This window comes from Tachysurus fulvidraco, chromosome 11, assembly GCF_022655615.1.
Source record: "Tachysurus fulvidraco isolate hzauxx_2018 chromosome 11, HZAU_PFXX_2.0, whole genome shotgun sequence".
NCBI classification, from domain to species: Eukaryota; Metazoa; Chordata; class Actinopteri; order Siluriformes; family Bagridae; genus Tachysurus; species Tachysurus fulvidraco.
Window position 1 is genome coordinate 21,179,058 of NC_062528.1, and position 21,956 is coordinate 21,201,013.

Sequence of the window (21,956 nt, forward strand, 5' to 3'; positions counted from 1 at the left end):
AGGTTACACACAAGTACAAGTTTAGTCTTTAAACAGAGTGCTGTTATTGAAAAAGAATCGATAACAGAATATTGCAGTGAAGCTGTGGTATAATCACCAATCCAGAGTTGATTACTTTCCTTTTACTGCATGTACTGAAGTGTTTTATTTCTCTTAAACACCACCAATTTACCAGCGCCCGTGTACAAAAACGACACATGATGCTTATCAGTATAGTGACGTGACGTGACATACAGCTAAGTACGGTGACCCATACTCAGAATTTGTTCTCTGTGTTTTACCCATCCAAAGTGCACACACACAGCAATGAACACACACACACACAGTGAACACACACCCGGAGCAGTGGGCAGCCATTTATGCTGTTGCCCCCTGGGAGCAGTTGGGGGGTTCGGTGCCTTGCTCTAGGGCATCTCAGTCGTGGTATTGCCGGCCCAAGACTCGAACACACAACCTTAGGGATAGGAGTCAGACTCTCTAACCATTAGGCCATGACTTCCCCTGTAATGTTTAATGTAAAATGGATTGTTTGGATTTTATCCATATGGAAGTGTTTGTATAAGTGGTTGTGCATCAATCACCATCACCAGTGATATAATTTTATCTCCCACTCAAACGTGGTAGATGTCTTTTGCTGACGACCCTGAGGTCACCGTCTGCACTGCTGACACCCGGCTTCATCTCATATAAGTCATTCAGAATCAGTGTTGGGCAATAATGCGCTACTAGTAACTCATTACTGTAACGCAGTTACTTTTGACAGTAACTAATACTCTAACACGTTACTTTTTAAATACCATATTGTGCGGTTGTCAGTTACTTTTTTAATTTAATTCATTTTGGCTTTAGTGTCGCCTACAGACTAACCTGTTTACAGCAGTGAGGCATTGTAGGATTGGTGGATGCCAACCTGTAAACACGAAGACTTTGGGCGTGTTTCCGTTTAATCAGAATCAGCTTTATTGCCAGGCATGTTTTCACATGCGAGGAATTTGTTTTAGTGACAGAAGCTCCACCGTGTAACAGAATTGACATATACAGTATAGACGAAATTGTATGTACACATTTACAGGTGTGAAATGTGCAGGTGAAATATACAATATATACAATTTGTATGTACAAATGTACAAATTGTGAAATGTGTAAATTGAAGTAAATACACTTGTGTGTGCGGCGGTAATGACGAGTCGAGGCGAGAGCAAGACGAGTTTCTCTAAGTGGAAATATGCTCATTATTTCTTTAAAAAAGTAACTAAAAAGTTACATTTAACAGTAACGTGTTATTTTTTGGTGTAAGTAATCAACAAAGTAATTGAGTTACTTTTTGAACGAAGTAACTAGTAACTGTAAATAGTTACTATTTCTTAGTAACTAGCACAACACTCTTCAAAAACATGCATCATGTCGATGTTTATCATACAAATTATTTCAAAAACAACTTCCACAAGGAAAATACCCCGTACATGACATGTGGTAGTAAAGTTAGGTAGATCTATGTACAGATTAGCTCTAAATCTTTTTGTTTCTTTTTTTTAGGTGTTTATTTATTTATTTATTTATTTATTTATTTAATATATATACATATAAACCCTTACAGGAATCCATTATGTCAGGATCAGAGTGTGTGGAAACTGGATGCCGCACCAGACATTTCCACAATCCCAGCGACTCAGGAGCTCCAGAAAGAGACAGAAAGCCTGAAGTCTCATGGTCAGTGTAGTTACAGTTCGTCTGAAGAAGATTGGCTTTAGATAGCACAGGTTTAATATCTACATAGTGCAAACCGTATTCTCAGAAACGTATAAAAAAAATTAATATTTTCTTTAAATTGCAAGATGCCAACCTAAAATCCTTTGTTCTTGCCTTAATTGAATTCTGTGATGTGTTAATTATCCTCACCCGCTTCCTCTTAAGCTTACTCTCAGAAACCAAAGAAGTTTTTGCCCCCTTTTCGAGGACCCGGTGTCTGTGAAGGACGGTGTGTCCAAAGTCAGACAGGTGAAGCAGAAGAGCAGCAGGTGCGTGAAGTTTGGAGGCCTGAATTATGTGGATCTGGACTCCATCAGGACGGTCCTGCTGTATCGCAGAATTCAGGAGAAACTAGACTTTATCCTCCCACTGGTTCTCAACTCAAATCCCGGTAAACATGAATTAAATACTAGGTTGTTACTAAAGTGTTAAATGTTATGAAGATGATTCGTTTTTTCTGATAACTGCACATCCTGAAGAGTTTTATTCCTTAAATATTCCGTAGGTTATTTAAACCTCCCATGAGCAAGCACAAGAATGTTTCCATTCCAGCAGTGAACCAGCAAAGCATCAGTTCGGTCACTATGGCAACAGATTATCCACTGACCGCTTCCTGTAGTTCTTTCGGGAAGCGTGGAGGCAACGATCCACAACGCAACTGCTCTGTAGTTCGTCCTCTCTCTCCTCAGCCTCTTCAGATACAAGGTGATATAGACTCAACATGCTCTGAGTGTCTGATATTGAGTCTGACACAAACACACACACACACACACCCCACACACACACACAGCCCATCATTGGTGGACATAATAATTTAATTAAGATTTATAAACAAATCTAGCTCATGTAAAAATGTACAGTGAGCTTGTTTGCATGCTGTGTGTGTGTGTCTGTGTGTGTGTGTGCTTTTAATACAATGCAAATGTCATCAGTGTACAAGGTGCATACAAGTTAATCACCAATCATCATAATGACAAGAATAAAAAAGAACAAATCACTTATTTTTACCACATTGTTTAAGGAACATCATCTGGACCAGGGATCCTGCGTCCCGTGTCTGAAATCCGTATCCTTTACCAATCTGCCTGCTGAGTAAGTCGTGTAAAACATCCGGGCTTTGTACAGCTTCCCTTAGTCATATTTACACAGCTGTTAAATTCAGGATCGTCTTCAACGACTTCCCGTACTTTAACTACGTGCAGTCTAAAGCACTGGATGATGTGAGTGTCATTTATTACTATCGCTTTTATTACATTTACTAATAATACTGTACACTGTGCCGATTACCGTGTTTTATGGGTTTCAGGTTCTTTATAGCAGTAGGAACTTTGTAGCCTGTGCTCCCACTGGCTCGGGGAAAACGGTGCTGTTTGAGTTGGCTATCGTTCGACTGTTAACGGAGACGACGGAGCCTTGGCACGATGTCAAAGCCGTATACAGTGGGTCATGACGTGTTTCGAACTGACATGTTGTATTTTTATATTAAAGTAATCAGCTTAGGTTACACACAAGTACAAGTTTAGTCTTTAAACAGACCGCTGTTATTGAAAAAGAATCGATAACAGAATATTGCAGTGAAGCTGTGGTATAATCACCAATCCAGAGTTGATTACTTTCCTTTTACTGCATGTACTGAAGTGTTTTATTTCTCTTAAACACCAACAATTTACCAGCGCCTGTGTTCAAAAACAACACATGATGCTTATCTGTATAGTGACGTGACATACGGCTATGTACGGTGACCCATACTCAGAATTTATTCTCTGTGTTTTACCCATCCAAAGTGCACACACACACACAGCAGTGAACACACACACACCGTGAACACACACCCGGAGCAGTGGGCAACCATTTATGCTGTGGTGCCCGCGGAGCAGTTGGGGGGTTCGGTGCCTTGCTCTAGGGCACCTCAGTCGTGGTAGTGCTGGCCCGAGACTCGAACCCACAATCTTAGGGTTAGGAGTCAGACTCTCTAACCATTAGGCCACGACTTCCCCTGTAATGTTTAATGTTAGAATGGCAGATTCCTGTTAGCACTTACATTACAGAAGCTATAAATATAAGCAGCTTGCTACAAAGCACTGACACTCGAGACACTGTGTTTGTATAAACCTGTGATTTCCAGTCACACTACTGTCATCTTTCTTCTGTCTCCCTCAGTGGCTCCCATTAAAGCTCTTTGCAGTCAGCGATATGAAGACTGGAAGCAGAAATTCGGCCCACTGGGACTGAATTGCAAAGAGCTCACCGGAGACACGGAGATCGACGACTATTTTGAAATCCAGGACGCTCATCTGATCATGACGACACCCGTAATTTAAAGCTTATGAGTTTTATTTCAGAACGAAACAAATACCGTGACAAAGCAGGCATCGGTAATGCTTCATGGTTTCTCTGTGAAGGAAAAGTGGGACAGTATGACAAGGAAGTGGAGAGATAACGTTTTACTGCACGCCGTCCGCCTCTTCCTGATAGACGAGGTCTACAGGGTTTAAAGTTTAGTCGTGTAATAAAACGTCACTCGAGCGATCCAGAGTTTTCACCCCTCTTTGTTTTTGCGCCGTGTTGTAGATACACGTGGTGAAAGACGTGACCCGAGGAGCGACGCTGGAGGTGGTGGTCAGCAGAATGAAGACCATGCAGTCGTACCGAACGGCTGAAGCACCACACTCAAAAACCTACATGAGATTTGTAGCAGTCTCAGCGACCATCCCAAACCTGCAGGATGTGCGCAGGCTCAGCAGGGGATGAGTGGATAGATGGATGGATAGATAGTTGAAAAACAGACTGAAAGACAAGGATATATACTGTATATATACACATAAATAGATAGACAAGACAAGGAGGATAGGTAGATGGATGAATAGACAGACAGACACAAATGAAGGATAGATAGATGGAAGTAGATGGAATTAAGACATATGAGGTTTTCTATACCTGGTCACTTCATGCGTTTTCTGTGATTGGATAGCTACCCGATGGTAAAAAGACCAGGTCTAAATGCCCTCCGAAACGTTTTCAAGACGGATATAAATCCGATGGTACAAACCCCTTCAGGAGGTGGTCTGGGACGCGTTTCAGACGAAACTGGACAGGTGTAAATGAATGTGGTTGTTCAAGCCACATACGTCAGCGCTAAACTCCTCCCAAACGGAATTACGTCACTCGCAGGTGACTCATGAGTCGTGCATCGTGCCAGAAATAAATAAACTCTGAACTCTGTTCAAAGCGTGTTCCATTTCAATTACCCCAGAAATGAGGTAAAATATATTAGCATTTTGGGCGGGAGTAGAAAGAACGGATCGATGTCCGATTCTCCGAGACGCATTTATGTGGACTAATGTAAATGGTACAGTTTTAACAAATCAGATAGCTATCGGATCAGAGAAAACACACGAAGTGACCAGGTGTAAAAAGGCCCATAGACAGACGGATTTACAAAAATGGATGGACAGACTGACAAAATGAAAGATAGGCAAACAGACTGACAGATGTATGGATCAGTGACGTGCAAGAAGTACTGACAAATAAAATAAAGATGGATGTACAGACAGACAGACAGACAGACAGACAGACAGACAGACAGACAGACAGATAGATAGATAGATAGATAGATAGATAGATAGATAGATAGATAGATAGATAGATAGATAGATAGATAGATAGATGAATGAATGAATGAACATTCCAAATGACAGATCATTTGAAGCACTATTATAACGATGGACTGATTATGCAGGTGTCCGAGTGGCTGTCAGATGATTCGGGTCCAGCGGCGTGTTTGATGATGGACGAGAGCCACAGACCGGTGAAACTGAGGAAAGTGGTACTGGGATTTCCGTGTGGAAACAACCAGAACGAATTCAAATTTGACCTCTCTCTCAACTACAAGATGACCAGCATCATTCAGACCTACTCCGACCAGAAACCAACACTGGTGGTGAGAAAAAAAACAGATCAGTTCTCCAGCTGTCAACGTACTGTTTCCATACAGCACTGACACTGGAGACTCCTTCCATCATCACCATATCAACCATATGTGATTTGAAGCCGAACCCTTCTGACCAATCAGAATACAGAATTGACCATCATTTATTTATTGTGCGTCTCAAAGTTTTGTTCCACGAGGAAAGGAGTTCAACAGTCTGCCGCTGTGCTCGCCAAGGATGCCAGATTCATTATGACTATTGATCACAGACAGAGGTGCGTTTACTTTCTCACACTGATTTATATACTATTTATACTTTTATATCTTTTTTTTTTTTAGATCCACAATCAATATAAATCATTTGATTACTCGCAGGCTGATGAAATACGCCAACTCTGTTCTTGATAGCAAACTCAGAGGTATGTGTTCGTAATTTATTGCTTGGCATTTGTAAAGAGATAGAGTCCTGTGTGTGTGTGTGTGTGTGTGTGTGTGAGTGTGTGTGTTATATGTACTGATGTAAAAATCTCTTTGATATCATTAAGATCTTATCATGTGTGGAGTGGGGTATCACCACGCTGGTGTCAGTGTGTCAGACAGGAAACTGGTTGAAGATGCGTTTATACTTGGCGACTTGCCCGTCCTCTGTGAGCAAAGCTTTCTGTTCTTGCCCCAAACATATACTTTATACTTATAAACAGTTAAAGGTGCGGTGCACGATGTTTGAAAGCCAATGTTGACATTTGATATCACCAAAACAAACACGCCCTTAACCCTTAGCTCCGCCCCACACATACAGTACATACATACGTAACCTAGGCAACTATTATGGCGGAACCTGCTGGGGCAGCTGGCCGAGGGGGTATTTTTATCAATAAATGAACACAATGAGTAATACTATGGTAATACAAATGTGTTTTTGTGTTGTAGCGTGAAAGGTTTAGCTCCGTTTCACGCGGAAGACGACGTTCAGTTCTCTCCAGCGCTGGAAAGCTGATCCTATAGCTGATCCTATTTCTGCTCATTGGCTACACGTTTGTTTAGTTTTTGCTTTGTTTGGCGGCCCGACTCAGTTTTCTGAAGCGTTTCTCAAACAACGGAGACCCCACCTTTAAATAAAATGTGAAACTGGGCTGTTCGCAGAATGTTGTCAGTGTAAATATTAGAGTACGTTGTCAACGTTGTCTCAGTCACTACCAGCACTTTGGCCATGGGTGTGAACCTGCCAGCCCACCTGGTGGTGATCAAATCCACCATGCACTACGTGGGCGGAGCATGTGAGGAGTACAGTGAAGCCGACATACTACAGATGATTGGTCGAGCAGGCAGACCACAGGTACGGAACATCGCATTAGAAATGGCTTATACTTATAATGAAACTTTTTTTTTCCTAATGACTGTACACATTTAATGATTGCTGCGGTTCTACAGTTTGTATTTGTCTTCGATGTTAAATCAGAACTGCTGGGGAACTGAAAAAAACAACGACCCATACACACCATGCGACCGGTCCGAGAAATAATATAATAATCTTTTAGAAATCCCATACATTAATATCTTTTTACTCGTGCACTTTAAAGCTCTTAAAATGCTGGAACCCTGATACAGTAATCCCTCGCCACTTCGCGGTTCAAGTTTCGCGGTTCAAGTTTCGTGGCCTCAGTGCATCGCTGAGTTTTCAAAAATATTCACTGATAAATAAAAATAAAAACGGTTTCCCAGGATGTCAGACAAAGAGAGAAACTCTCTCAGAGACTTTGTACATACCCACGGGCACTCAGACAAGGCACATGATTGGTTCCCGGGTGAGATCTGAGCTGATTGGCTGTGCATCATCGCATCCTCTCCCAGCTTCTTCCCTTGTTGTATCTCGCCACTCTCGTTCACGCTGTCAACTGTGTCTCACGTATTGTGTTCGGATTTAACTTTTCGTTAAGCCCTTACGATGCGTCCTAAGCGCCGTGCCCCTGCGAAAGGTTCCTATAGTGAGCCCAAGAGGAAGATGATGACCATCAGTGAAAAGGTCAAACTTAGGGCCAAACCTACTTCGCAGATTTTCACCTATCACGAGGGGTTCCGGTTCCCATTAACCGCGATAAACGAGGGATCACTGTAATTGCTGTTCACAGCTACATTTTAATGACCTTGGTAAATAATTCACAATGTGTACGTTTAAAATAATGTTCTGTGTGTCTCCTTGTGTCTTTCATCGTTATGGTAATAATACTAACCTACTACCTAACTACCATCGAAGGCTAGTGCTCGTAACCTTTTATCATTGTTGTTGTATTTCCTTTTTTTATTATTTATTGTAGTTTGACACTTCAGCCACTGCTGTGATCATGACAAGATCTCAGACTAGAGACAAGTACCTACAGTTAGTGAGCGGCTCAGAGACCATAGAGAGCAGGTACGGCCACACGTGACTAAACGTAACGCCGGTCCTGTGCTCGTGCTCATGCAGAACATCCTGTAAACTCGTTCGGTCTTTATTCTTCTACACCTGGGTTTGAGATCCACACGAATCATCCATCATAATAAAGGCAGGGAAAAATTCATATAGTTTACCAAATTTATTAGAAATCCCAGTACACAAAAGTGTTCAACTCTGTTGCTATGAAATCCTTAAATTAAATCTGGTACAATTTCCTAGGGACCTAAAACAAGAAGTTTATATCAGGTTTTGGTTAAAAAGAACAAAATTCTCCTCAACATTTTGAACCTCCTGCAAGAGCGACATTATATCCATTACTACTATACAACATCCGGTGTACAGAATGTGAGTGAGTGAAGACAGGATTAGTCAAACCAACACCGTGCTTCATTATATAGTGGAAAATGATGAGCATTGTTGGGTTTTCATGACAAATATCTCACTCTCACTATCCAGAAGAGCACAGCGTCTCTTTTGAGTCTCAACCAGAAACCCAGATGTAGTAAATGTAGAAATATGAATACCATTGTATATATCCACCTGACTCCTGTTTATAGTAACAGCAATATATTATATTAATAGCCATATATTTTGTTTATAGCACATACCATTCTGTAAATTTCAATTTATAATAATAGCCATCTGCATATTATATTCATAGTACATACAGTATATATTCTTCTGCATATTATATTCATAGTACATACAGTATATATTCATCTGCATATTATATTCAAAGTACATATATATATTCTTCTGTATATTATATTCATAGTACATATATATTCATCTGCATATTATATTCATAGTACATACACATCTAATTACTGTTTATAGTAATAGCCATATTTTTGTTACATCCCTCTGTAAATTTCAGTTATATCTATAGCCATCTGTATATTATGTTCATAGTACACACACACATCTGTAAATTACTGCTATATTAACACTTTATTTAACTCATTTAAATCTTGTACAAACTGATTTAACTGCATTTCGTTGCCTTGTACTTGTGTAATGAAAATAAAATTGAATCTAATCTAATCTAATGAAACATCCCTTTAGACTAGAAGATGATATATATATATATATATATATATATATATATATATATATATATATATATATATATATATATAGTTATACTGTACATGGTCACTTGTTCAGTGCAAATCAGATTTTCTCATTCTTCTAAATCATTTGTTGTGGATTGAGCTTTATTTCTTTCGTCTTTAAGCCTGCACACAAACCTGGTAGAGCATCTGAACGCTGAGATTGTCCTTTACACCATCTCTGATGTGAACATGGCTTTAGACTGGGTTCGTTCCACGTTCCTCTACATTCGTGCTTTGAAGAATCCCAAACACTACGGTAATAAAGAATCCTTTTTGAAATGACAGAAACCCTAATATACACCGTGTACATATCATTCAGACTCATCTGAAACTTGTTTCCAGGTTTTTCTGCTAATCTGGAAAAAAGTGGAATTGAAACCAAACTGCAAGGTGTGACAAATATCTCACGTTCACGTCTTCAGTCGATAAAAAACGCTTGAATTACATCATCACGGCTGTAAATTCCTTCCGCATTTTAGAACTTTGTCTGAGAAACTTGAACTCACTGGCTTCCTTTAATTTGATCACAATGGACGAGGACATAAACATCAAACCTACAGGTGAGGGACCGTGTTCAGGGTTATGCTAAAATCTTGATTTATGAACGAGGTTATTTAGAATAGTGATGAGAAATGAGTTTGAGGTGGAATAAAATTAGTACCCTTATACATATGAACTTTGATGTTAATGACAATAGTAACATTGTGGTGTTAGGGTTAGGGTTAGTTGTATTTGTATGGCAACCCGGAAAAACCCAGATATGGTCAGATATCTGCTTTTCTACTATATATAAAATGTAAATGTTAGCATAATGAGATCAGACACTGATCTCCGGGTGAGTTCACTCCAATTTACACCAGTTTATACCAAAGGTGTTCAGTCAGAGTCGGGGCTCTGTTCAGGACACTTGAGTTCTTCACTCTATCCTTCACCTCTACACCATGTCTTCATGGAGCTGCTGTGTACACAGGGACATTGTCATGACAGAACAGGGTCGGGACTCTACAGTGAAGGGAAACTGTAATGCTACAGCACAGAGTCACTCTGTAAAATTGTATGCTTAAATCTTTGTGTTAACATTTTACAGATGAACCACACGTTTGGGTGAGATGGTCTTGGGGTGCACAAACTTTTGACTGTATAATGTATGCTATAAGCATTATGAATAATTCATCTGATGTGTTTTCTCAAACTGATTGTGCACAGAAAGTGGGAAGCTTATGGCTCGATATTGTGTTGCGTTTGACACCATGAAGCAGTTTCTGAAGGTGACTGGTACCGAAACCTTGTCTGAACTGGTGAGCCATTATTCGTTTTATTCATTACCACCTATTGTACTGATTTGATAATCGATATAGATTAAAGGTGCGGTGCACGATGTTTGAAAAATGCTTTAGAAAACTGAGTCGGGCCGACAAACAAAACAAACGTGTAAAGGGGCGTGTCTTGTCAATATGCGGCGGAGAGAGTGTTCAGTGCGCATGTCTGACGTTAGCATAAAGGGGCGTGTCTTGTCAATATGTGGCAGAGACAGTGTTCAGTGCGCATGTCTGACGTTAGCATAAAGGGGCGTGTCTTGTCAATATGTGGCAGAGACAGTGTTCAGTGCGCATGTCTGACGTTAGCATAAAAGGGGCGTGTCTTGTCAATATGTGGCGGAGACAGTGTTCAGTGCACATGTCTGACGTTAGCATAAAAGGGGAGTGTCTTGTCAATATGTGGCAGAGACAGTGTTCAGTGCGCATGTCTGACGTTAGCATAAAAGGGGCGTGTCTTGTCAATATGTGGCGGAGACAGTGTTCAGTGCACATGTCTGACGTTAGCATAAAAGGGGAGTGTCTTGTCAATATGTGGCGGAGACAGTGTTCAGTGCGCATGTCTGACGTTAGCATAAAGGGGCGTGTCTTGTCAATATGTGGCGGAGAGAGTGTTCAGTGCGCATGTCTGACGTTAGCAGAAAGGGGCGTGTGTTGTCAATATGTGTCGGAGACAGTGTTCAGTGCGCATGTCTGACGTTAGCAGAAAGAGGCGTGTGTTGTCAATATGTGTCGGAGACAGTGTTCAGTGCGCATGTCTGACGTTAGCAGAAAGGGGCGTGTCTTGTCAATATGTGGCGGAGACAGTGTTCAGTGTGCATGTCTGACGTTAGCATAAAAGAGGCGTGTCTTGTCAATATGTGGCGGAGACAGTGTTCAGTGCACATGTCTGACATTATCATAAAGAGGCGTGTCTTGTCAATATGTGGCGGAGAGAGTGTTCAGTGTGCATGTCTGACGTTAGCAGAAAAGGGCGTGTCTTGTCAATATGTGGCGGAGACAGTGTTCAGTGCGCATGTCTGACGTTAGCATAAAAGGGGCGTGTCTTGTCAATATGTGGCGGAGACAGTGTTCAGTGCGCATGTCTGACATTAGCATAAAGGGGCATGTCTTGTCAATATGTGTCGGAGACACTGTTCAGTGCGCATGTCTGACATTAGCAGAAAGCGAGTGAAACATTGACATGGCGGATACCTGCCATTACCTCTGCCTCGGGTTCTAGGTGTTTAACGTCGTCTTCCGCGTGAAACGGAGCTAAACCTTTCACGCTACAACACACAGTACTACAAATACACATTTATATTACCATAGTATTACTCATTGTGTTCATTTATTGATAAAAATATCCCCTCTTCCAGCTGCCCCAGCAGGTTCCGCCATAATAGTTACGTATGTATGTGTGGGGCGGAGCTATCAAAACACGGGTGACGCCCAATTTGGTTAGGGGCGTGTTTGTTTAGGTGATTTCAGATGTCAACATTGGCTTTCAAACATCGTGCACCGCACCTTTAAGTATTTATATCTACTGTTTGTATGTAAAAACTCACTTAAATCCCACACCTGTGGTTTAATCTGTACTTGTGTCAGGTTGATATAATATCGAAAGTAAAGGAGTTCAGTGATGTCCAGCTGAGAGTTAGTGAGAAAAGAACCCTGAACATTCTGAACAAGGATAAGAACAGGGTCACTATTCGGTCAGTGAAACGATTTCTCACATTCAGGACTTCTCAGGCTTTATTTAAATACAAACAATCTCTCAATCTGATTTTTAGGTATCCGATGGAGGGAAAGATCAAAACCAATGACATGAAAGTTAACTGGTAGGATTCAAATTCACCATTTTTAGAGTGCAGACCTTTGTCTTTATGCTATAAACATGACGTGACATTTCCTGTGGTACCTGTATACAGTACTGTACATACATTAAAAAAGAATTTAACAGAAGGATATTATCACACCTCCTTCAGTTGGATAGGAATTTCATCTGGATTGTCCTCAAACAATTCCCTCTATTCTGATCCAGGTGAATACATTGAGGTTTTTATTCCAGTAGCGCTCACAGTTGGACAGTTGAACAGTGTGATCCACAGTTGACATTAATAAAAGATTGATCAGAGCAGTTATTGAGATATGGGGGTTTAGTCAATCAATTCATATAAGAGAACGGTTGTATGAAATCGTGCTGACATTCTGATAACTCAGCATCCTCTGCGCATAGACGATATTCAGTATTTAGTTTGCTTCCACGAACAGTATGACGTAAGGCCATCCTTAAAAATATTTTGGTTTGCAGTAACAGTAAATTAGTAATTTTATAAATTGTATATATCCCTTTTTTCTATAAGTTTCAATGTAAAAAAAAGTACAATTTTGGTGATGGTGATTACGTAGGTATGACTTTAACCAAATTAGCATATCATGACGTCAATGAATGGGTCTTCGACCCGTGCCTTCGGGAGCATCATCGCAAACCTTATTTTGATGCTGGACACAGTTTTTCAGAACTTTGTGCCAAGTTAAAGCGGTGTCCAGCTGTTTTGATGAATTTTTTAGACTTATTATGGTGCCCGAACCCGTATGACTTTGAACGGTGACCGCAAACATTTTGTTTACTGCAGCCGCAGCCATCATTACCGAGCGCGAACCGTCGACTCTGACAGTGAATGAGAGAATGAGACGAAGCGAACGCGCAGGCCGTAGTGTGACATCCGGTAACCAATAGTGTAAACATTCAATTCAATTCAAGTTTATTTGTATAGCGCTTTTTACAATAGACATTGTCTCAAAGCAGCTTTACAGAACATAAACACAGAGCAGAAGGTAAACATAATTAATGATAAAGGAAATAACGAATAATACAAGAAATAAGAATTAACAGAATAAAAATTCTAGATTATTATTAGTTGTATATAGTTCACAGTGTGTATGTATTTATTCCCCTATGAGCAAGTCTGAGGTGACTCAGGCAGCAGTGGCAAGGAAAAACTGCCTTAAATTGGTAAAGGAAGAAACCTTGAGAGGAACCGGACTCAAGGGGGAACCCATCCTCATATGGGTGACACTGGGGGTGGGATCATAGATGACGTCACGGGTTTTTATTTAAAAGAAAGAGCGTAGCCTTTGTTTGTATGTAGGCCAAGGCAATTTATATATTTACAATACTTATTAAAATATAATTAATATTTGACAGAGTCGGTCAGGTTACGGCAAACAAGAATATTTTTAAGGATGGCCTAATTATGGAGTAAACAGGTATCATACAGAGAGGACAGAGTCTGATCAGTTGTTATAAATGAGTCGATTCCTAGTCGATTCATTCTAAGTTGGCTGACTGAATGGATGACAGGAAATTGTTATGAAAGTTTAATAGCATCACCTACAGTACTGGAGTACAGATAGTGAAGTCGTGTAGACATCTCAGGAGCTGTGCAATGAACTGGCTTTTAATACAAACTCAATACTGATTTATTTATGATGCCATACATTTTGTCCTGTTTTACATTTTGGTTGATTCCTTTCTCATCAGTTTGATTCAGGCTCAGTTGGGCTGCATCCCCATTCAGGAATTTGGACTCATGCAAGACACTGGGAAGATTTTCAGGAGTGGAATCAGACTTAGCAAATGTAACCTGCCTTTATCAAAAGTGTTGTGATCGTGTCTTTAGTAATAACTCAAAAATCGTGTTTTAATTGCTTCAGTCTCTCTGTTACTTATCGATCAACCCCTCTGTGATGGAGTGTTTGAGCAGTGTGGTGTTTTGTGTGCTCTGAGCCAGGCCTGGTGGAGTTTCTCACTCAGAACCCTAAGAACAATTTCTCAGCCCAGCTAAATGCTGTGATCCTGGCTAAGTGCTTCAGAGCCAAGCTGTGGGAGGATTCACCCTACATCTCCAAACAACTGGACAGGATTGGTGAGATCAGTTTAAAAACACTTTATAGAATAGAACTGAGAATGGATGGAGGAATCAGTAAATTGATAGATAGAGAGACAGAAAATTATGGCATGGATGGTTACAGAGATAAATATACAGTAATACCTCGAGATATGAGTTTAATTCGTTCCGTGCCCTTGCTCATATCTCAATTTGCTCGAATCTCAAAGCGATTTTCCCCATTTAAATTAACTGAAATCCCATTAATCCGTTCCAGCTCGCAAAATTCCACTCCAGTTGTTTTGTTTGCGTTTTGAATATGAAAAATTAACAGTACCTGTATTTATAAATGACAAATATTGTATAAAAACATACAGTAATAAAAGAGAATGTTAAAAAATAAACTGGTTTTACTATAAAGTGGATTATTTACCTAAGAGATCAGACGACTTGAGCTAACGGAAGATGCGCACGGAGGTTGAGGGAGGAGTAAACAGGCGGAGGAGTTAGGAGGAATTACAATTTCACTTTCGTTCACTTACTCGCCGCTGTACACTCTTAATGCTACTTTACACTTAAATGGAACGTAACTAAACTTCACTAAAATTAATGAACTTAACTGAAATTCTCTTAACTTAACTGAACTTAATTGCTACAATTTCTGTTATTTTTACATTAATTTCGCTTAATTTTCTTCATTGCTTTTCTCTTCAATTGTTTTTGCCTTTTTTGTCACTCTTTCTTCACAAACATCTGCCAGCCATTTTAACAAAAACCGGCTCGGATGTTTGTATCTCACACGTGGGTGTTGGGGATCTTTTTTTCATATCTCAAGGCAAAAATTTGGTCGAATCACAGCTCATATTTCAAATTTGTATGTCGATGCACTCGTATCTCGAGGTATCACTGTATACTGTAGATGGATGACTGGAGGACAGTAGGGGTAGGCATAGTTAAATAGGCACAGAAATAAATAGAAGGCTGGTAGGCCAACAGGAACCGAACAGGAGCTTTAAAAGACCTACAGGGGGAGCACATGTCCATGACACAAAAAAGAACACAGTTATTTGTAAATAATCTCTAAAAAATTCTTCAGACATGCCCTTTAGGGGGTTATTTGAATTACAGTGATGCGACAAGATCAGTTTTTCCAGTTAAATATTCAGTAAATATTTTGTGTTTTAGGTTTATCTCTGGCTAATGCAATGGTGAATGCAGGACTGACTTCGTTCAGCAAGATTGAAGCCAGCAATCCTCGAGAACTGGAGCTGGTACAGACTAACCATCGCTAACCATCATTTATCATACATATTGCTGTGTTCTCTTAACACATTTAATGACTTACTAATCTCATGGTAAACTAATCTAACACATGTCTAATGTCTCACTGACATGTGTTTTTGTCTAGATCGTGAACCGACATCCTCCATTTGGAAACCAGATCAAAGAAGCTGTCAACAGACTCCCTAAATATGAAGTTAGTCTGGAACAGGTGACAGTTATTTATTTTTATTTTTAATATCTACACATATATGTGTATATTCCCAATGGATTCGGTCAAATTTAATGATAGATTTCTTTTAGCTGTACTGTAACTGCTGCAGTGGTCACTGTAAACAGCTCAGTGAAATGATTTGCCAGCAGTAAGAGTACCAAGTAGTAACAACACCCTTCTGCACAGCGACCACGCCGGCATTACTCAGATTTACACACACTTTAGGCCATCATACTTCTCAGGAAACTCACCATGCCTCATTTACAGGGGCTGCAGAGCACAGAAACCATTCTTCTTTCTCTGGAATTGACTCACACATAGGCCACGCCTCCTTTACTGGACCAGACAGGCACATAGGCCAAGCCTCCTTTACTGGACCTGACAGGCACATAGGCCACGCCTCCTTTACTGGACCAGACAGGCACATAGGCCACACCTCCTTTACTGGACCTAACAGGCACATAGGCCACGCCTCCTTTACTGGACCAGACAGGCACATAGGCCACACCTCCTTTACTGGACCTGACAGGCACATAGGCCACACCTCCTTTACTGGACCTGACAGGCACATAAGCCACGCCTCCTTTACTGGACCAGACAGGCACATAGGCCACACCTCCTTTACTGGACCTGACAGGCACATAGGCCACACCTCCTTTACTGGACCTGACAGGCACAGAGGCCACGCCTCCTTTACTGGACCTGACAGGCACATTGGCCACACCTCCTTTACTGGACCTAACAGGCACATAGGCCACACCTCCTTTACTGGACCTGACAGGCATGTAAACTAAGACTAAGATTTATTGTGGACCATATCACCATTATTAAGACTGAGATGCACAAAGCCACACCCCTTTCTCTGGGACTGACAGGCACAAAATGCCTCCTTCATTAGAACCGAAACATCTCTTTCATTGTTACAGACAGATATAGAGACCACATTTAGTTTACTCTGAGTGACAGACACAGAGTCTATATCTCATTCAGACAAGCCACACCTCTGGGATTGAACATGTCTCCTTCTGCAGACCAACAGACACGATGCATTACAAAAGAGTTTTGTTTTTTAGCTTCCCCGTTACAGCGTCTCCACAGCTGAGATCGTTATCACAGTCAACTTGAAGAATTTTGAGGAGCTGATGTTGAAAAGGACGGCACCGGACCATCATTATGTCACACTTCTAATCGGAGACTGCGACAATAACGTCGTCTTCCAGCAGAAGATCTCGTGAGGCGCTGGTCTTCACCCTTTTTTTACCACGAGGACTTCTTAGTAAAATATCATTTAATAACGATATTAATGTTTCATTGAGCAGAGACACCGTACTGCTGAAGTCTGGAAGCTGGTCAAGGAGGATCGAGGTGACGAGAACCCCTGCTGGAGATGAGATCAGCATCAATGTAATCAGCTCTGAATACGGTGTGTGCTGTGTTCACTTGCTCTTCTGTACATTTACACAGCACTGAGTCTGATCCTGTCTGAACATCACACTATAGGTCTTCTGGGGTCTAAAGAAATTTACCCGACCCGAAGTGACCCGAATCACTTTTTACCAGAACCCGACGTGCATTTTTTTTTTAAGAAAGACCTGACTCGAGACAAACCCGAAAAAATTAGACCCGAGTCCGATCCGACCCGTTGGCAATTTTTTTTTACCCGACTGGACCCGAATGTTGCATAACTCTACACTAAAGTAACCGCTACAGCGTGGATTCAAAATTGATTGACAGGTCTGTTTCAACGAAAATTAGCTTACCACCAGCCGCACGTCACCAGCCACATGTCGCAGGCGGTCTTGGCAAACAGAGGAGAGGTTTGAAAAGGACTCGAGTCGATGCACACACACGAGATACAGTAGTTCAGGTCTTCTCGGGTCCGTTCGGTAAAAACACATTCATTTTAAATTACCCGAGACCCGATGCCGCTATTATTATACCCGACCCGTGTCCGAGGTACACGTGAAACTTTTAGACCTGGACCCACTCGGGTCTCGGGTCAGACCTCGGGTTTTCGGATCTAAGTGGACCCGTGAAGACCTCTACATCACACGCTCCTTCTAATATGCCGCCTTTTTTTTATAGTAAGAGCTCAATCACGGGTACTTAAATATGTTTCTGTATTACTGTGGTGTAAGAGGAATAAAACACTATGAAGCAGTGTGTATATTTTCTATTCATTGTGTGTGTTGATGTTGTGCAGTGGGATTGGATATCCAACAGAAGTTCACTGCCTTCTACTCAGGACCAAAGACATTTCGAGCTGCTTCACGTGGAGCAGACAGTCCAGCATTAAAGAGAAACGTGAGCGAAAGCCCACAGAGAAACGTCGGCCCTGGGAAACCCGCCACAGCACGAGCTACGGCACAGAGAGGACGGTTTAAAACAGGCAATACAGATATGAGCTGATCTGCCAGATAAATACCACTACATTTAATATCCGAATCAGAACAAACTCAACATACATTTCCAGAACTTTATTTCAATACAAAATGAATTCAATGTCCACGGGAGACTTTAGATTGGAGCTGAGACACTGAGCATGATGTCTGAGACCGTATAAGTTTCACAAGGTGTCAGGAACATAGTACAGTAAATGAAGTCTGAGGTAAACCTCACGTTAGCCTTCTCCCTCCTGGGTTGGTAGCTGGTGTAATTGGCCAAGACTAAATTAGTATGTAAAATCTGTAAAAATAAAGACTCTTTATTTGTATGACGCCATAATGAACGCAAATTTGATGGTATTTAGCAGCGATGGGGGACTCGAGTCATATGACTTGACTCGAGTCAGACTTAAGTCGCAAATTTGAGACTTGCGACTTGCTTGACAAATATAAAAAAAAGACTCGACTTGACTTTGACTTGACATTCATGACTTGAGACTTGACTCGGACTTGAGTTAAATGACTCAGACATGGGGGACTCGACTTGACTCAAGTCAGACTTAAGTCGCAAATTTGAGACTTGAGACTTGCTTGACAAATATTAAAAAAGACTCGACTTGACTTTGACTTGACATTCATGACTTGAGACTTGACTCGGACTTGAGTTAAAAAGACTCAGAGATGGGGTACTCGTCTTGACTCGAGTCAGACTTAAGTCGCAAATTTGAGACTTGCGACTTGCTTGACAAATATTAAAAAAAGACTCGACTTGACTTTGACTTGACATTCATGACTTGAGACTTGACTCGGACTTGAGTTAAATGACTCAGAGATGGGGGACTTGACTCGAGTCAGACTTAAGTCTCAAATTTGAGACTTGCTTGACAAATATTAAAAAAAGACTTGACTTGACTTGACATTCATGACTTGAGACTTACTTGTGACTTGCACACGTGTGACTTACTCCCACCTCTGGTATTTAGAGTGTAGCATATATATTATTTTGCTTGTTCTTATGGTGATACCTGAAGCTCCAGAAAATGATGATTTTCTGCAAGAAGATTCATACAGTGAAATTCCAGTTCACTGAGTGGGAAAGTGACACGTTTCATCGTGACTCGTCATGTGAGCTAATAAAATTTGGACGGCCATCTCTTTGGTTTGGTGAAAATTGGAGGAGCTCTTAATTATTATTTAATTAATATCATCACAGCAGATTTAAACTCAGTGTTATCGTGACATCCGTCAGTGTAGCTGGATCTAAGTGTGAGATATTGAAAGGGTTTGAATCTGTCCATCAGACTGGAATGTATTTATCATTTCTGTACCAACAGGCAGGTTGTTGAGTAGGTCACACACGGGTAGGACATGAGGGGTCACTTTTAGATTAATGTTTCTGCTCTCTGGTGGACAGGTGAGGTACTGCAGTATCTGTCATCTATAAACTATTTAAAGCTCTCTCCTCCCTGCAGATCCCCCTCAGATGGATCCCAGCAAAAGGCACTGTAACCATTTTTGTAAAAACAAGCAGCTCTGTGGTCATGAATGCTGTGAGTACCAGAACAGGTTAATGTTGAGTATTAAAATGAAGTTTGGTTAGTAGTCGAAATGAATCGACTTTTCTCACTGCAGGCAAATTTGGTGTGCAAAAAAAGCTCATGGGTCAAGAGCCCACTTTCTCATCATATCTCCAAGATCTAAAGATGAGGAACGAGAAACACTTGGAGACCCCGGTCAAGCGCTTGAAGGTCAGCCTGTCCTCCTTATAGATTGTTTGGAGTAAATTACAATATCTGGGACATGGATATCTGTTCTGTTTTTCTTTATATATCTGCAGTGTTGTAGAAGTTAACTGTTAGTGTTTTGTTACAGATGAAGATGAAAAGTGAGGAAGAGGCCGTCAACATGCAGCATTTCTCCTACACACCCAAACAGCTGATGCCTGCTGCTACATGGTATCTGGGATTAAAAACTCTTCCCTGAAGCACTTGCATATTAATCCTTATATCTTTTTTGTTTGTTTGTTTGTTTGTTTTTCATTCTTTCATCAGAATGTTGGTGAATTTGTCACTTGGTTAACATTTTCTTACATTACCCACAATGCCACGGGCCTCGAACTCACGTTTTTCTGCTTTTGATGTGTTTTTCCTGCAGGATTCAGAAACATCTTGAAACACCTCAGCAGCAGGTGTATTTTGAGCCACATCATGATGGTGGGTGTGTTTGTTTCAAAGGGACAGAAAAAAAAAAGCAGAGATGATGTTTTTTGTCCAGCAGGTGGAGCTCTAACTCTGAAGCGCTGATCCTGTTGTTTGTTTGTATACGGTGAATAATTATCGTTTAAACGTGGACCAACAAAGTGTTTCAACAGTCTGAAGTGAAAAGGAAATGTCTGAACACGACCGGTCATGACATCTGTAGCAGAGTCTCTGTATTCTCATTTAAGGGCTCTCAAGTTTTGAAGACAGGCAGGAGTGACATTTTCAACCCACCCAGCAACACCCCCTCATTGTCCTCAATCATGACCCATTTTTAGGGTCGTGATTGTGGACAACGTCCTGTCCAGAGACGAGCTGTTTCGTCTTGAGGTTTTGTTCAAACATTAGAAAGTACCCTCTCTAATGAATATTTTTTTTCACTGGTTGCTGCGTTAAATCTTACCCAGATACAATAGTGCTATTTTCTGATTGGCTATTTTGTAGCCTCTTTATTTTGATTGGCTAATACGTGTCAGGCTCGACTAAGAGCTCCAGGGGAGACGCGCTTGGTTCCTGCCCGGTTCCACAGAGACGGCGGTGCGGACTGATACATTTTGGGCGCTGCACATTTCAAATATATGATAAATAGACAAAAAGATTTTCTGCGTGAGAAATACGATGTGTGGCATGAGAGCAGGAGAAAAGACCCAAATGCATGACTGTCACTCTCAATGCGTGACACTTGACAGCCCTGTCATTTATAAAAGTTCTGAAGTATGTAATTATAATATTTCCTTTGTTAATTAAACGAGAAAGCTTCCACAGACTTCTGCCGATTCACCGCCTCTAGTTTCGAGTTTCCCTCAACATGGCTTAAAAACAGACTGTTTTGAAAATATGACGTTTACATCAGCTCGTAGCTCGTTAGCTAACGATCTGTCATGCTGGTTGGTGACATTTCTAGCTAACACAAGCTTCAGAATCTGATTGGCTCTGGAAATCTCTGTGATTGGTCATCTCTAGTGTTATTTCATCTAAAGAATGACTCAGAAAGTGACCGTATTCTGCTAAAAATGATCTGACCTAAAACCTGAGTGTAAACCTGGCTGTAACCTGCTTGTTCAAGCCCCTAGTGGTGTAGACGCCGAGAGCCGGGGACTACAGGAGGTTATCATGGAGGTTACGTGTTATGGTGTTACTGAAAGTACCTAAATGTAAAATAGACACAAAACAAGGAGACACTAGAGTTGTTCTCACGACTCTTTCAGTATCTTTACATGGTGTTAATCCCAGTGCGTCTCATCTGATCTACAGAGTACAGCGAGAACACTGAAGGGTTTTATTCTGATGCGGTAGAGGAGCACATGTTCCAGGCTGACGCCACATCTCACCGTGAGTGTCTACGTTTATTATCTGAGAAATTCAACGTGTGAAACTGCCAAAGTGGATTTATGGATGCAGGAAT

The 21,956-nt window shown here is 41.0% G+C and overlaps 2 protein-coding genes across 11 annotated transcripts in view; one reads left to right on the forward strand and one right to left on the reverse strand.

The window, feature by feature from the left end:
• LOC113645130 (tripartite motif-containing protein 16-like) overlaps positions 1-21,956 on the reverse strand; it is a 664,889-nt gene that overhangs the window by 197,210 nt on the left and 445,723 nt on the right. The gene's annotated exons all lie outside the window — the stretch shown is intronic.
• hfm1 (helicase for meiosis 1) overlaps positions 1-21,956 on the forward strand; it is a 42,220-nt gene that overhangs the window by 17,735 nt on the left and 2,529 nt on the right. For 6 of the 10 annotated variants that reach the window (XM_047820349.1, XM_047820353.1, XM_047820350.1 and 3 more), the window contains 33 exons: positions 1,598-1,710; positions 1,915-2,140; positions 2,255-2,454; positions 2,771-2,815; positions 2,899-2,969; positions 3,056-3,188; positions 3,910-4,061; positions 4,152-4,229; positions 4,321-4,476; positions 5,489-5,689; positions 5,864-5,952; positions 6,053-6,096; positions 6,223-6,324; positions 6,868-7,013; positions 7,993-8,087; positions 9,349-9,482; positions 9,569-9,616; positions 9,706-9,786; positions 10,433-10,524; positions 12,130-12,236; positions 12,315-12,362; positions 14,069-14,166; positions 14,319-14,453; positions 15,600-15,685; positions 15,823-15,906; positions 16,983-17,140; positions 17,229-17,332; positions 18,113-18,298; positions 19,766-19,843; positions 19,926-20,041; positions 20,166-20,248; positions 20,448-20,506; positions 21,806-21,883. In XM_047820349.1, the coding sequence (XP_047676305.1) occupies positions 1,598-1,710; positions 1,915-2,140; positions 2,255-2,454; positions 2,771-2,815; positions 2,899-2,969; positions 3,056-3,188; positions 3,910-4,061; positions 4,152-4,229; positions 4,321-4,476; positions 5,489-5,689; positions 5,864-5,952; positions 6,053-6,096; positions 6,223-6,324; positions 6,868-7,013; positions 7,993-8,087; positions 9,349-9,482; positions 9,569-9,616; positions 9,706-9,786; positions 10,433-10,524; positions 12,130-12,236; positions 12,315-12,362; positions 14,069-14,166; positions 14,319-14,453; positions 15,600-15,685; positions 15,823-15,906; positions 16,983-17,140; positions 17,229-17,332; positions 18,113-18,298; positions 19,766-19,843; positions 19,926-20,041; positions 20,166-20,248; positions 20,448-20,506; positions 21,806-21,883 (3,626 nt within the window). Of the gene's footprint in view, positions 1-1,597; positions 1,711-1,914; positions 2,141-2,254; positions 2,455-2,770; positions 2,816-2,898; positions 2,970-3,055; positions 3,189-3,909; positions 4,062-4,151; positions 4,230-4,320; positions 4,477-5,488; positions 5,690-5,863; positions 5,953-6,052; positions 6,097-6,222; positions 6,325-6,867; positions 7,014-7,992; positions 8,088-9,348; positions 9,483-9,568; positions 9,617-9,705; positions 9,787-10,432; positions 10,525-12,129; positions 12,237-12,314; positions 12,363-14,068; positions 14,167-14,318; positions 14,454-15,599; positions 15,686-15,822; positions 15,907-16,982; positions 17,141-17,228; positions 17,333-18,112; positions 18,299-19,765; positions 19,844-19,925; positions 20,042-20,165; positions 20,249-20,447; positions 20,619-21,805; positions 21,884-21,956 lie in introns of those variants that run through there. The other 4 variants (XR_007144317.1, XR_007144316.1, XM_047820352.1 and 1 more) reach the window with 4 other exon arrangements.